This window comes from Monopterus albus, unplaced genomic scaffold (assembly GCF_001952655.1).
Source record: "Monopterus albus unplaced genomic scaffold, M_albus_1.0 scaffold36.1, whole genome shotgun sequence".
Lineage (NCBI taxonomy): Eukaryota > Metazoa > Chordata > Actinopteri > Synbranchiformes > Synbranchidae > Monopterus > Monopterus albus.
The window spans coordinates 300768-317114 of NW_018127916.1; the positions used below are offsets into that span (position 1 = coordinate 300768).

Below are 16347 nucleotides of genomic sequence, written 5' to 3' on the forward strand. Positions count from 1 at the left end.
GGAGGTGGACACCCTCTCTACCTTTAAGATTAGACTTAAGACGTTCCTTTTTGATAAAGCTTATAGTTAGGGCTGGATCAGGTGACCCTGAGCCTTCCCTTAGTTATGCTGCTATAGGCCTAGGCTGCTGGGGGGCCCCATGCTGCTCTGAGTTTCTTTCCCCTCCCCTCCTGCTCTGCTCTGCTCTCTCTCCCTATGCTTCTATATGCCTCCATTACACATTACTAACTTTGTGTCTCCTCTCTCCTGTAGTGTGTCCTCTCTCTCTCCCTGTACCTTTCTGCAGGTTGCCCTGGCCCTGGAGCTCTATGTCTCTGACGAGCAGTCACCGGCCACATCGACCTGATCAGTGTTTGATTGTTGTGTCTTGTTGCTTTTCTTCTTTTGTCTCTCCTCTATCCACTCACCCCAACCGGTCGAGGCAGAAGGCCGCCCACCAAGAGCCGGGGTCTGTCGGAGGTTTCTTCCGTTAACGGGAGTTTTTCCTCCCCACTGTCGCCAAGTGCTTGCTCAAGGGGGATTTGTTGGGTTTTCCCTATGTAATAATATTGATAACAGTAAGGTCTAGACCTTACTTTGTAAAGTGTCCTGACATGACTTTTGTTGTGATTTGGCGCTATACAAATAAAATTTGATTTGATTTGATTTGAAAATATTCACAAGGACTGAGGATGCATCTTCTACAAGCTGGAGGCTGACCGGAACATTTCCAGTAACTGAGGTGCAGTAAAGATGCAGCAGTCATAATGAGAAGAGAGCTGTAGGAATGCAAAATAATAGTTTCAGATGTACTGTGCTTGAGTTCTAAAACATTCTGCAATTCTATCTTTCTGCAAGATGCTGAAATGGGAATTAGAAATACTTGGTATTTTACAGTATTATGCATTATTTCTGAAAGGTAGGTACAGTATAACCAGACACCACCAGTGCAACTTTATTTACAGTTAGCAAGTGGTACCATAAAGAAAAACAAATGTCCCAAAGGTAGAACATAGAAATTGTTGGAGAGATACCAAGGCCATTGGGGCAACTGAGGATACAATACATTTCTCTGTGCTGCGTCAGTATTAATGCACCTTGTCAATTTTAGAGTTTGTATATAGAAAACAACGCCCTTCACCAGTGGTGGAATAAGTGTTCAAATCAGTTTCCAAAGCAAAAGTAGCGATACACACTATAAATACAAAAAGTACTGCATTCCAAATTTTACACAAGTAAAATTATAACAGTATCAGCATGAACAGGTGTACTCATTAACTCATTAGTTACATAACATGTAAACATTATTGTTGTAGTTGGTCTAGGTTTTTTAAGCTTTTAATTGTTGCATTTTCTGATGTGTAATTTAATTTCTAACAGAGCAGAACAGAATATAGTTTGCATGTGATCTATAACATTGCATATGGTTGTAAAAAAAATAGAGTGAACTCAGTATTCCCTCTGTAATGTGGTGAAGTACACTAATATGCACTAATTTATAATGTAACTAATTTTTTTTTTACTGTTAACTGTTGATTAGTTGCACTATTTTTACTCTTCTGGATTTATTCAAAGGTGGATTACCAAATAAACAGGGCACCTGCTTGGGGCATGTGAGTAGATCAGAATAAAAAGCTGTTAGGGAACTTATATCACTAAAATACCATTTCTACTAAAGAGGCTCATTAAGTATAATTTGTGGCTGCGATTTTTAGAGAGGAAGTGCTGGTTTCATTACACCTAATTAGAGATGCATGAATTTCTCCCAGTTTCAGTTTCATTACATCAACCAGCGCTAATACCAGTTCTCCCCTTTAATTTTTATAGTGCCCTTTCTTGTTATAATACCATGGAATAATTTTATTTGAATGAACAAGAGAGATTGCAGTGGTCAGCTGTGACAACAAGTTCATTTTTTGTGCCATTTAATAAAATAAAAAGAAAGAAAAACCGTGTTATTTCACATGACTGCTTGCAACTGACTTTTTTATCTAATTAGTGACATAGTCAAGCATTCGCTTTGTAGCCTCTGTTGTTTTAACACATGAAACTGATGACTTTTTAACACGCTTTGATTATTTGGCCAAGAGGGGGCAGTACTGAGCCACACTGACTGAGACAAAAGTCTGTGAAGCTGCAATAATGAGCTGTCTTTACTTTTTCACTGTATTTGATGTTTCTTTTCTAAATCCAGTTGAAGGAAAATGTGTCTGCTGTATGTACAATAAAATTAACACAACTTATCTATTGTTGTTTCCACCGATTAGATAAACTGTCTATTCTGTTTGATAAAAATATGCTGGTCTGTAGGGTTTCTTCATCATGTTAAAGTGGTGAGGCTCCAGCCTCTCACTGCATTATTAATGAGTCTTTTTCTGGCATCATCTCCCCTCTCTACCCTGAAAACTGTGGCAGGAATAGATGAGCATAAATCTGCTACTTATCATGAGGCCTTCACCTGCCAGTGAGCACAAACACATACACACTAAAGTAATGTAAAGTTGATGTTGTTTATTTGGCCTGGGGCTAATCTGAAACACACAGACACAAACCCTATAGAAAACACAATTAAGACTGAGTGGATGTTTAAAAAAACCTAATAATTCCACCATAAACCAAAATGATATAACAGGAATCTTAAACTGTGTAGTTGATGAAAGTAACCACACTTAATACCCATGGGTCCATCTGTGTTTATGCTGTTAAATAAAAAAAGGAAAAATTATAGTGTAAGTAAAGAACAGAGAGTACAACAGGAAACCAGTGTATTTGTACATCAACGAGTGTCAAGAGAAATCTGACACTAATGAACAAAAGACTGAATGTGTTCTTCCAGTCACTTCATATTCACAGCAAGATTATTGTTGAAGAGGGAGCCTGGAAATGTCAAAATTACATTTTCTATTTTTTGCCTTTGAAAAAAAGGAACTTTGCTATGTAAAGTGATTTGTACAGGTTTGTACAGATCACTACTTTTTTTTTCTAAAACAGACTTCTCCTGACTATTCAAGGCCACTTAGTACTTAGTAATCTGGATTTTATACTGCTGTACATTTCACTCCTCTGCAATCAATGCATCCAATCAGTATCACAAGAAAAAGCAAACTGTGACAACATACACAAAGTGCCCATTACCTAAAATGTAAACATGTTCTTGGTGAAAAAGTTGAGCATCATCACTATTTGCTGGGTGTGAAACCCTGTTTGAGCAGCTGCAACTCTGACACTGACCCTATTCCATCAATCTGACATTAAAAACACTTCCAGCATTTAAATATTTCAAAGAGCTCCTCGGCTAACTTGAGAAAAACTCTAAGCAACTCTGTGTGTGTGTGTCACAGTTGAACTTATAGTTTACTGCAGGTGACTAAAACAGAAGTGAAACAGGAATATACATATGGATAATGCAAACACAAGTTGCTGCAAAGAGAATCACACATTTTCTGTAGCTCTCTTTAAGAATATATACTGAACAAAATCAGCATGCTTTGTATATACATATAACTGCAGGAAGTGTTTCTGAATGAAAATAAGTGTGTGTGTGGTGGCGATGGTGGGGGCGGTCAATTAATCTGTGATGGTTCAGCTGTGCTGCTCTGTCTAATGCAGACACATGACAGTGCGAAAAAGACTCATGCAGGAACTCACACACAATAAAGCACAACACATGACTCTGATGCGCTTTTATTGACTCTAATTGTGTCGTTGTTATGATTTCACATGATCCTGTATTTCTCGGTTCCTGTATTCTTTAGCCTTTAGTTACTCCAGGACACACTATGTACTTTAAACATTTCATTAAACTTAAAGAGAAAATGGCTGGAAAAGAGACTGTTAAGACACTTGGTGTGGGATCAGGTGTGATGATGAAATTAGACAGGTCCATAGAGTATGACTTCAGTTAATAATGAAAATCTAGTGTAGGGTCAAGAAACATTTAGATGATTCATCCCATCTCCTCTGATCCCAGCTAAATGTGCATTATAGTAAAATATCTCAACGTGCAACAGGGAATGTGTTTTTCCTATTTATGTGATAGATGCATGCTGATATTCCTTACAAAACTGCTTATAAGCAGTCATGAGATTAAACATCACATGGCCTTTTATTAAAGGGACATTACCTTATATTGCAGAAGCCTGAGGCTCAGAATTTAGTCTTGACCTTGGAAACAACATTTGAGAAGACAACCTCACCGCAAAGTCAATTCACTGGCTGTTCAGAACCTTCTGATTATATTACATGATCAATATTTTTATATTAACAATAGATCACATCACCACACAGAATTATGGTCCAGCTTAATATCTTCCATCTTATTGTTTCCATATTCCAGCTCGTGACTTTACAGTTTTAGTTCACACTCACAGCTCTCATCACCGTCGCATCCAGCTTTCAGGAGGTGACTGTTTTCATTGAAAAAGCTCAAAAAGCCAGTGCCCACACCCCCGAGGATGACACCATCAGTCATTCCAATAAATGCCCCCAACATTACACATTTGCACTCAAGTGACAAAGCTTTCTACAGTAATAGAAGAAGTCAGGTGACATTGTTCACAACAAAAATAACCAACAACAAAACAATTGACTTTTTAAAAAGCATAATGACATCGAGTTCCCTGACTTTAACCAAGTGTGTATTACTGTAATAAAAAAAAAAAACAAAGGGCCCCTACCCTTAGCAAAATAAAATTGTTTGGTAACAAATTTGCCACATCAACTTAAAAGGTGTTTGTTTACAGTAGCTTTTAAACTTCATGACCATTATTTACCACAGATTTAAATAATGCATTTTCCTCTTAAAACACAAACAAATTCCAGCTATTGTTGCATGATAAAACTTGTAATTTTCTCCACACTGGCCTTTGAGTTGTAGTACCCTGAAGAACATCAACATTTTATGGGTGCACACATTAACCGGAGTAGAGGAGCAGGGCAGAGAACATCAGTCAATTATTAATGTTTAAAAGGAGAGTTATGCTGCTGAGGTTAGTACCAGACTCCTCTGAGGAATCACAGGAGTGTGCAGTCACAGAAAACCAACGAGTGTCGGTCTACTAACTGCTTCCGCCATCAGGAACTGGCGGTAGCCTGCTGAGAACAAAACAAGATAGTAAAACACTGTGTGGAGAATCCATAAGGACAAGCTGCGTGAGTCAGAATTAAAGAAGGGCCATTAAATGCCAAGTCAGGGCAATAGGAGAGTGAGTAGACTGAAGCTGGAGATGAACAATCCTTGAAAACATGGTTACCTGTGGGGAATTTGCTGGTCAGACACATAAAGAGCATTTGGAGCAGCAGCTAGTCAGTCCAGCTGTTAATCTAAGAGGTGATGTATACAGGCCTCATCCTCTGTGCAGGCTGAGCCCAGAGTATAAAGACTGTCATCTAAGAGCCATGAGGGTGGGGGAGGAGAGCACAATGTAAGGACAGACGGGTGACATAAAGGGTAAGAAAAGATGGGCTTAGAGGGAAAATAACCCAGATGTGCTCCAGAGTGACACACATTTTAAAACACAGCATAGAAGTTTGATCTAATCCTAATACTTGATCAGCTTCTAAACAACATAACATACAGTACGGATTCTCCACATCTTCGCTCAATTTACTTCCAGAATGTACTTGTTTGTTTGTTATGGGAACAACACATTAATCAACACCAGTGTTAGCCACTCACTAGCTTGTTCTACATCTTTCAACTGTAAAGACAGCTCAGGAATAGAATTAGATATAAATACCTGTCTGCAATTTCCTTCAGTTAAATAAAGTTACTGGTAACAAGAAGCAAAGATGGTGCTTTAATTGACTCAAATCTAAGCTTCACAGGTCACATCAAGGCCAGAACTAAATGAGCTTTTTGTAGAAAGACTCAGAAGTCTCATGTCCAAATTCATACAGTAGTCCAGCAGGCTGGGCTATTGTAATGGTCTTTTTTCTTCCCTAAAAGACGACTTCAGCTCATTCAGAACGCTGCTGCCAGAGTTTTAACAAGAACAGGGAGAAGTGAACACATCACTCCTGTTCTTAAATCCTGACACTGGCTGCCAGCTACCTAGAGAATAGATTTTAAAGTGCTACTGCTAGTTTATAAATCACTCAACACGCATGTCAGATCTCTTTGGAGAATACAAATCCAGCAGGGCTCTGAGATCTTTAGGAAGCAGTCAGCTGGTAGAACCTCGGGTCAGAACCAAACAGGGTGAAGCTGCTTTTGTTACCATGTTGCACACAGATGGACTGGCTTCCTGATGGCTTTAAATGTGCCTCAGCTCAAGCTGCATTCACATCTAGAAAGAACACTCTGCTGTTTTCCTGTGCCTTTGATTGATTGGTTTCACTGCTGTGCTTTTGTCTGTGCTGCATTCAGGGAACCTACACTGCACTGAAACGGCACTATAGTTGCATTTTTGACCTTTTATTTTGTCTGTTTGATTTTATTTTTCATATTTTATTTCATTTTTAACAAAGTTGTATTTTCGGTTTGTCTTAACTGATTTTATTCTGGCATAATACTTATTGTTTTCATGATGTTACCGTTTCTCTGCCCATGTAGAACACTTTGAAATGCCTCCGTGTTTGATGATGTGCTATATAAAGAATGCTGCCTTGCCTTTACATATGCTGCAGCGTTTCACAATATAGAAGGTTTATTTGGTAAGTTTTTCAAAAATGCATCCATATACATGTATCCTTGCAATATTTGTTCCTCAATCATGTGCCCCACATCAGTAAAATATATCTCTGCCAACTTCATACTATTATTAACATAAGACATTTAGCTGAACACCTATTCAACTAATTAATCAGCTTGTATAATAAATCCCTGCTTGGTAGATGAAAGCCCCGTGTGACTACAGCATTACTCAGTGTGCTGACATGAGACACCAGCACATGCTGCAACAATCAATTTCTCGCCCAGAAGCTTACAGACTTACAGCCAGCAGCGTCTTTACGCCTACCCCACCTTTCACAAACACACTGCACAGGGCAGCTCGGGGACCTCTGTGAAAAATGTACACGGCTACTCTGCATCTCATGCACTGCCCATAAACTCAATAATGTTCCCCATTTCAGTGACAATATCCGAGAACTCCTGTGGCAGCCATCTTAGGTGTAAAACTGCAGACCGTTATGATGAGCTACAGTAAAGGGCGAGCTGCTCTCTGCTGTCACCCTGTGCTCAGGACCATGGCCAGCTCCCCGCGCCCGCGTCCCCGCCTGGCGGGCAGGGAGAGGCCAGCGCCCGCTTCCAGTGGAAAAAGACACTCTCCTTCCCCTCATCTGTACAATACACTCCCCCTGCTCCTCCCCTCCGCTCCCTTCTCACCTCCCCCTCTCACATCCGCAGCAGTGACTGGCCAATAAAACACAGAAAATACGTAAGCACCGACGAGTGCTCGGCGCAGGCGGAGGATGCTCAGTGTGAAGCAGACTAAACCTCCTCCAGCACAACTCGTACTGCTTACATCTCTCAGCGAGCGACTACAATCTGGGCCTATCCCTGTCTTCAGTTTGGGCACATTCTACATTATATCTAAGCACGGGAAAGACAACGGTGCAACTATCGTCGAGGGACATAAAAAGACCTCAGGTAGTAGGTTAGGGTACCTCTAAGGACGCATCACCTCTAGAACAAGATGCTAGACCCATCGTCCAGCGAGGAGGAATCTGATGGGATAGTGGAAGAGGAAAGCAAAGAGGCAACGGCCCGCCAGGCTGGATCCCGCATCTCCCCAAGCAGGACCAGCGAGAGCTCCGGTGGACTAGTGCCCAGCAGCAGCCGCAGCAGTGCTCGTCCTACCAGCCCGGGGCCGTCAGCTGCTAGCGAGGAGAAAGAGGATCTGGAAAAGCTGCAGAAGGAGGAAGAAGAGCGTAAAAAGAAGCTGCAGTTGTATGTTTTTGTGATGCGATGCATCGCTTACCCATTCAATGCAAAACAGCCAACAGATATGGCAAGGCGACAGCAGAAGGTAGGGGCCCTCGCTGCAAAGGCGTAATTAACTAATATGCACATGCTGACGAAATGTTTCCTTTCACATCACAGATGTTGTCATTGATGACCTACATAAGCTAGAGCACAGTTTGGCCACTAGGCCTATCTGAAAGCACACGGGCTCAGCACAGTCCCAGTGAAACTATTTGTTTTTTGTTTTGTTTTTTTGACGCAAAATTGAAATCCTCGGAGCATGACAGCTCCCGATAGTAGAAGGGCACATGGTAGCTACTGCAGAGCTGCAGGCTGAGTGCAGTCCATGTTCCTCCATACACAAGCTTACAAGTGAGATCAATTCCTTGCAGAGCTCAACAATCTCATCAACAGGAAGGGCGTTTAGGAGATGGTGGATGGCAGTCTAAAATAGGACAGTGTCATTGTCTTTGTTGGCCCACATCTCCCCGAAGTCCTGCTTTCCCTTGGAGAGCAGCCATATGGATGTATGTCCTGCCTTCCTGGCTGATGCCCAGTTCCAAACCGTTTGCGCCATCACTTATGCCGTCAATTTGGCCTCCCAAGGTGACTTTTAGACCCATACCTCTTGAGGAAGGTTGCTTAATAGCCTTTCTCCTCTGCAAATGAGCCTGGCTCCTCTCGACAGGTTGCAGTAAATTAACTTCATTAAAAATTAAAACATTTAATTTTTATACCATTTTCTACACGAGGTCAGCTAATGAGATCTATAAGGTACAAGGCCCACACATCCTCGTTTCAGGTTGCTGCTGTGGTGCTCCATTGTTGATGCCAGTTTTGGGTCATGATGTCCTTATTGTCAAAGTCACCATGCAAGGACCTACTGTACTAAAGGGACATTGAACTTACTGTTAGTGAAGTCACTCCAAATAGTTTGTCTTTGATTTGTGCATTTGATTGTCACACACACACACACACATATGCAAAAACAAAAAACACAAATATCTAACCTAGTATCTGTATGCTGCGATATCAAGTGTGATCAAGTGAGGCTGTATCAGTTTCTTGTTGCTCTCTCCACAAGACAGAAGTTGCATTCAGTGTGGTTTGTGAACCTGCAGAAGTCTCATTCAGCTCAGTTAATCAGAGGATGATCAAGTATCAGTGACTTGAAGAAACACTTTAAACAATACTATAGAGATGGCTCTTGTTGTTTTTGGTTAATCCACAGACAGTTCATCTTTTCTCCGGACACAGTTTTAGCCATATGATCTGAATTTTCTGCTGACTCATGCACAAGTGCAGGTGGGTGGCGTAAATCACAGTGTTTTCATGTATTTGTTTGCTTGTAGTCCCGTACAGCGTAGGTTACTGATAGTCTAATGCATGCTTACTAATGCACTTTCTTCCATATGTGGTAGTTCAGGCAGCCGCAATCCTCTGCTGTGGGTGAGTGAATATGTGGACAAACAAGCCAATGCTCGCCGTCATGCCAGGAAATAAAAGTGTGTCTGTCTGCCTCCAGTCTGCTTCTAGACTTTGATTTGTCCCTAATTTGCCTTCAAGAAATATTACACACCTTGTAAAGTAAATGACATCAATACTCACATTTAAGGTCAGTATGATTAATTACACAGAAACATTAGAGCACTAAAATGAAAGTTTATTACTTTCTGGTAGTGCCTGTACTGTACAGTAGTCATCATTTCCCTTTCATTTGGTTATAATTCTGTCTGATGTGGTTTTGATGAAATAACTTACCGCACATTACACTTTATTGAAAAAGGAACATTCAGTGTTGGATCAATAGCGTCTCTGAGATTCTTCTCAGCAATGAACCACCTTTGACTCTGGGCTCCTCAAATGTCCATAAACTATAATTTATTGAGGATATTCCTCATAGTGTTGGCTCCACAATCTAATATGTAGCCTATTACAGTTTTGGTTATTATACATTAGTCACAGAAATGTGATGGAGCAATTTCTGTAATGAAAAGACTTACAGGCCTCAGTGAAACATGTGGGACAGCTCCATGATAATCCATTATTAGAAGCTCTGGCACACAAACTGTGATGGTCAGTCACAGTTAAACAGAGCAGGCAGTCGGCTCCACCGCTGCCTCTTGAAATGTATCGCTATAACCTTGTGAAAGGGTACACAACAGGGCAGTAACAGGTAGTCACTTTCTTCTGAGGGGTGGGGGAAATATTTTCTCATTCAGTCTCAAGGATGTCTTCACAAGTATAATAGTACAGTAGCTGTACAAAGGCTGCTGCTGTTCAAATGTTGGCTGAGCAAATGAGCACATTTAATTAGCATTTGACATATGCTGTAGGTTTGCATGCAGTGCTAATTGTCTTGGGACACACTCAACACTAATGACCCCTCTCTGAGAATATGTTTCAAGTAAATTATTGAAGTGAAATCGCGTTGGTGTCATTTGTAGAATTTTGGCATCACTGTAGATTATCCTAAAGGGCAAAATCCACCTTCATGTAATGAGAGTAAGATGCCTAAACTGTGCTCGCAGGAATAAAACAGAAAGGATAATTCAGAAAACAAGGGCATGATAGCAATCAACTGAAATAACAACTTGGCATTTTGTTAGAAGTATGTGTCCCAAAATAAGGAGTTTTTAAATTTAGAAAGCCATTTTGTAATATTTTTCTATGGATTGCAACACTGGCTTCTCAGTTGTTCAGGCTGCTGGTTGGCCAGGCTATTACTTTGTACAGACTGACAGCAAACTTGACGGATTACCATTAAATTTATGGTCCCCAGAGGATAAAGAGTACTGACACACTCACACACAGTATAATGTCTAGTAGACTGGCAGAAGATTTTACACAGACATTTCTGGTTGTAGATGTATCCTACCCTTTGTGGCAATCCCCCGAGTTTTCATCAAGCACCAACATAAGATGAACATTTCTGATAGTGAAACAAACGTCTTAGGAATTATTGTAATAACTTCAGTGACCCCTTAATGCTTATTTTGGGCCAGGTGAAAATTTTAGTTTGTCCCATACTGTGGTTTGTGCTAAATTAACAACATCAGCCTCATCAGTAGCCTACATTTTTTCAGTGCTAATAAGCAATTGTTAGCATGCTAATATGCTAAACTAAGATGGCGAACATTGTAGTAAACATAGTAAACATTATATTTGCTAAACATGATCATGTTAGCTTTGTCAGTGCATGTTAGCATATTGGCACTAGCGTTAGGATAAGGATAAGGATAATCACCATTATTGGCCAAGTATGTTACACACAAGGAATTTGAAGCACCACTGTGCTTTAGAGTCTGTCTTGGTTAGTAATGAACACAACTAAACTGCATAAGAAAAACACTGATATTCTTATTTAATGTCAACTTGCATCACAACTTGAAACTCTCATGCAGCCAAACAAAATCAATAATTACTAAACAAACTGCTAAAAATGAAATCTGATTAATCAAACCCATGATTTTCATAGATCACAGTGACAATTACTAAACAAACAGCTAAAACTGAAATCTGATTAATCCAACCCATGATTTTCATAGATCACAGTGATTATATACAGTATTTCAGAAGAGAATAGAACAGATTATTTTTTCAATTACATAATGTGATGCCCATTTGATAATCTGACCCAATGTACTCATCTGCCAGGAGACTTTCTTAATAGAGTGCCTCTTGGCTCAGCATTTTAATACCGTACAGTATGCTGTAGAGGAGCTGTGAATTGTACAGCAGGCTCTGTGATATGAATGTGAAGTAGAGAGGCAAATGCAAATCAGTTATACTTGGATGAAGTTTGCTTCTTTGGTGTTTAGTGCTGATCCTGGGAAAGGATTTTCGCTGTCCCTTTGTAGAATGGTTTCACATGGACTGGGTTTTATTTCATATTCTTTTTACCATAATATATTTGTAATGAGCACAAAAACTATTGCACATAATTTATCATACCCAAAAGGACAGTGTTAACAGCGGTAATATATCATCTCTTTTAATGTTCCATTTGTGTTGAGGAGTTGTAGTTAAAATGTAGTGGAATGTCAGTGTAAATTAAAATGTGAATAAAAGTTAATGGTGAAGTAATCATTAGATTGTAAAAAAAACTTATGGTGCTTATTGATTTAAACACTAGAAAAACAGATAAGAAACTAAATCTTTTTGGGAAAGATAAACAAAGTACATGCAAGGTCACCCATGGACATACATTTGCTTGGTTGATGACCATAATATAATAACAGTAATTTAGATAACGGTGGAATTTGAGCTGATGATAAAGGACAAATGACAGTCATATGAAGATGAGGGTTGAGTAGCATTAGAAACATTAAAAAGGAGTACATGCTAACTGTTGTATCAGTAAGAACTTTCATTTATACAGTTGACATTTTTGTGCACTACATGGTTTTTAAAAATTGTTCTGTGTATAGACTATATCGCATATCTCACAGGACCGTGTTTTGCCCGATTTCTCCTCTATGCCTTGAAAGAAGTCAGAAGTCATTTAGCAAGAATATATTTGCATGATGAACACAGATAACTGGGATTTAGCCTCAAGCTCAGTTTGTTCATGAAGCATGAGTTTCATGTGGACAAAAGACCTTGAAGTAATTTGCATCATTATATAAGATGTTTAAATGGTGTTCTGACTGAAAAATGCATCCTTTGACAATAATAGAAGCTTCATAGTGAGTGTCAAAGTAAAGCTTTGCGTTAATAACAAAACATGTCAGTCAGCACTGAGAACTGGTCCTGAAAAATGGTGGTCTCTCCCATTAAGTAGCAAATGTTTTAGCATGATTCTGAAATGCTTGTACTGAAGAAAGAAGGTGCTCATTGGATTCAAAAGGAGCGACAGCTGAAAAGCAGCAGGTGCAATACCCTCACCGACAATCTGTGCAGCCGTGTGCAACATATCACAGCTTCACAAATTAAACATCTCTTCTGTCTGAATATAACCACAATGGAATGCTAACATTTTATTTGTTTGAATATCAACAGTGTTTTTCCCCAAAGGTCTGGTGACTTTGAAGGAAGCAATCACAGCCAGGATCAAATTGAGTCACATCTGCCTAATCCAGTAGTGTGACTTGATATTTGGTACAGAGCGCTATCATGTACTCCCAAAAATAACTGCAGAAATGCAAACTGTACAGCACTGACTTTTTGTATATGAAAAAAAAACAATTTTAAACTTGAAGAATCTTATAAAGGTGATTCTTTATAAAAGACAAAGTTGCATCTGTCTCACATTGCTCTATAACTGCTCTCTCTTAAAATACAGATGTACTTGTTAATTATAGTCAGCCCTGTGTGTCCTCATAGAGCCTATATAATTGCATCTGCCACACAAAGTAGCATTGTAATGCCAGAGCATAAATGTTCAGTTTTAATCCTCATGGCACAACCTAAAAATATCCCTGTGTGCTGAAGGACACAGTCCTCAGACATAAAGCAGAATTGAATGTTTGAGGACATGTAGTGTGTTCTCATGCTGTATGCATGGATTGAAGGAGATTATAATCTCCTGCAGGGATCCTACCGTTCTTTTTTTTTGTTAAATTGCTGTAGAAAGCCAGGTTATTGAAAGTGAACATTAGTAGCCCTGGTTGGCATTGCAACTGGAACACAGTGCAGACACAACACTGATTGTTTAAAAATAATTGTAATAAGATTCTGACTAACTTAATCATAATTAGGATTAAGGTTGCAAGTATTTATTATTTTCATTAGTGAACGCAGTAGTTCATAAAATGTAAGGTGACACCTTCAAATAGCTCGTTTTGTCTGACCAACTCTCCAACTCCAAAAATATTCAATTGAATATATTATATAAGAGTTTAATTTAATATAAGACATTTTAGCAGTTTGAAGAAATGTCTAATTGATTATCCAAATAGCTGTCAATGAACTGACCCGTTGTTTCCTCTTTAATCAAAATTCTGCTAATAACTACTGATAATTTCTTTGGAATTGTGTTGGAAGAAAACAGCTGGAGTCCTTGTTTACATTCTTTTGATATTAACACTGCAACAATTACATCCTGTATTTGAAACCCCGAAACAGTAGTTGCTGAGATGGGAAAATTGCTATAGAGCACCCTCAGATAGATCACAGTGTACTTTGTGTGTTTGTGCTTGAACAATAGCAGTGACTAGTCATGCCTGTGCTTTGCAACTTACATTAGTTAGTCACGTCAATATCTCTACATGCGGCAAACCAAAGCAAATAAATTAAATTAGCTAATGTCATGTTCCTGTCTTCTCAAAATCACATACTTTTTATGCTGGAATTGAAAAAAAAAATTCTCACAATTACCAGAGAGCCTTCTCACAATTTAATACAATGTGCAGCTGTACATCATCGCACATTTTTGAGTCTTGCCAATGAAATGAAGGCAGGGAGCCATCAGTGGTTGTTAGAGCCACATGAATGTGTGTGTGTGCTGTTATGTTGAACCATATGAAACATTGCTTCAAAGGGAAAATCACTCAAGTATGACTGGGGGGAGGGAGGAGAGGAAAGAGATAGAGAGAAAGATTAGTAGGGTCAATTTTCCACATTAAAAGAAGACAGAGGTACAAGCTCGAGCAGGATCCTGACTGCACCCTCTGTTGAATCGTTTTCCCTCTTTCTCTGATGACTCTCACTGAGGCATAAAGGACACAAACAGCAGCCTGGAGCAGCCAGGAAGCTGTATGTCATGTAGACACTTTCTCTTCTGTGTGCTCAGATATTACATGTTCCTGCACCACTACCTTAAAACAAAGTCAATACACTCCTGTCAAACATCAAACCTAAATCATATGTGTAAGGCCTGTGACCTTTACTTAAAATCATTGCTTTGCCCACAAAGCAGAATCTTAATTTGGGTAAATAAATGTCACCTATCAGTGCTGTAAAATAACAGAAAGAACATTGCTATTCATATACCAATACAAAAAGACAACAAAGATAGCCACAAGTAAGTGGTCAAATGTATAAACAAACAAATTAAGAACATTTTCATGTTAATTGTTGTATAATGTATAAATACATAATGCAATTTGATCTAATCCTTTAACCTCTAGAGTCCCTGCGTCCTCATATGAGGACCGCACAGCTTGGGTTTCCAAAGCTCAGGACTCTAGAGGTTATTATTCCTGTCTAATTTGTTACCTATGATACTGAACAATATGTTATGAACCCCTTTAATTTGATTACTGTAATCTGTGATAACATATCACTACATTTTAAAACAAGGTACAAACTTTAATAAACATTAACCAAGACTAATGGAACGACAAAGAAATAAATACTGGAGATAGTGACCTCTAAAAGTAGAGAGAGAGAGAGAGAGAGGGGGGGAAAAAAGACTAAGTGTTTTGTGATTTTGTAGTGGTAGGTCAGGATTTATGTCTTTCAATCTTGATGAGAGTAATGCAGTGGTATAGGACACACATGCCAACACACAGTCAGCTTTATGTGCTCTGAGAAGCAACATAAGAACGCATAAGATTTTCTTTTAAGGGAGACACATTTTCCAGTTTCAGTTGCAAACATCATCATTATTTTCAAACCTGGCCATTTTAGCTGCTGTTAAATGTTGGAGCTTTAGATTTCATACAGTACAGTTTAAGAAAATCAGCAGTTTGGTTGGGTTAACATATCAAAAACTAGAAAACTGCATTTCCTGTCGAAAATGCGTGTGTGGATGCGAATTGCTGAAAGATCGCCCTGAATATGCTGAAGACTTTGATACCTGAATGGTTTTGCTAGCTGAAAGTATGCTGAAGTAGAATTTCCCCATTTGTTTGAATAGTGCAAAACTTTCACAATAAAGCTACATATTGAAGTATGAAGTTTAGAAAATGTTTGAAGAAAAGCATGAATGTCCTTCAAGAGCTGAACATTTTAACAACTGAAAGTATTCTGAGCTAGAATTTCCCCATTCATTTGAATGGTGCAAAACTTTCAAAATAAAGCTACATATTTCAAAAGTTTGAAGTTTAGAAACATTCTGAATGTCCTTGAAGAGCTGAACATTTTGATAGCTGAAATAGTCCAAAGTATGCAGAGGTAGAATTGTCCTATTCATTTGAATGGTGCATAACTTTCAAAATAAAGCTACATATTTCAAAAGTATGAAGTTGAGAAAATGTCTGAATAGAAGCATGAATGTCCTTGAGGAGCTGAACATGAAATAGCTGAAAGCATGCTGAAGGAGAATTTTTTCATTCATTTGAATGGTGCAGAATTTTCAGAATAAAGCTAAATAGCCTCAACACGGACAAGACGAAGGAGATGATAGTGGACATGAGGAAGGAGAGGAGAAGTCATCGGCACTGTTCATCCGGGGGCTCGAAGTGGAGAGGGTGAGCAGCTTCAAATACCTGGGCGTCCACATCAGTGAGGACCTCACTTGGACACTTAACACCACACATCTGGTCAAGAAGGCCCAATGGCGACTGTACTTCCTGAGG

At 39.2% G+C, this 16347-nt stretch overlaps 1 protein-coding gene across 11 annotated transcripts in view; it reads left to right on the forward strand.

The window, feature by feature from the left end:
- The first annotated feature begins 7349 nt into the window (after window positions 1-7349).
- cadpsb (Ca2+-dependent activator protein for secretion b) overlaps window positions 7350-16347 on the forward strand; it is a 70312-nt gene continuing 61314 nt past the window's right edge. For 9 of the 11 annotated variants that reach the window (XM_020598153.1, XM_020598156.1, XM_020598159.1 and 6 more), the window contains exon 1: window positions 7351-7949. In XM_020598153.1, coding sequence (XP_020453809.1) covers window positions 7617-7949 — 333 coding nt within the window. In that variant the 5' untranslated portion in view covers window positions 7351-7616. Of the gene's footprint in view, window positions 7950-16347 lie in introns of all 11 variants that reach the window. The other 2 variants (XM_020598160.1, XM_020598152.1) reach the window with 1 other exon arrangement.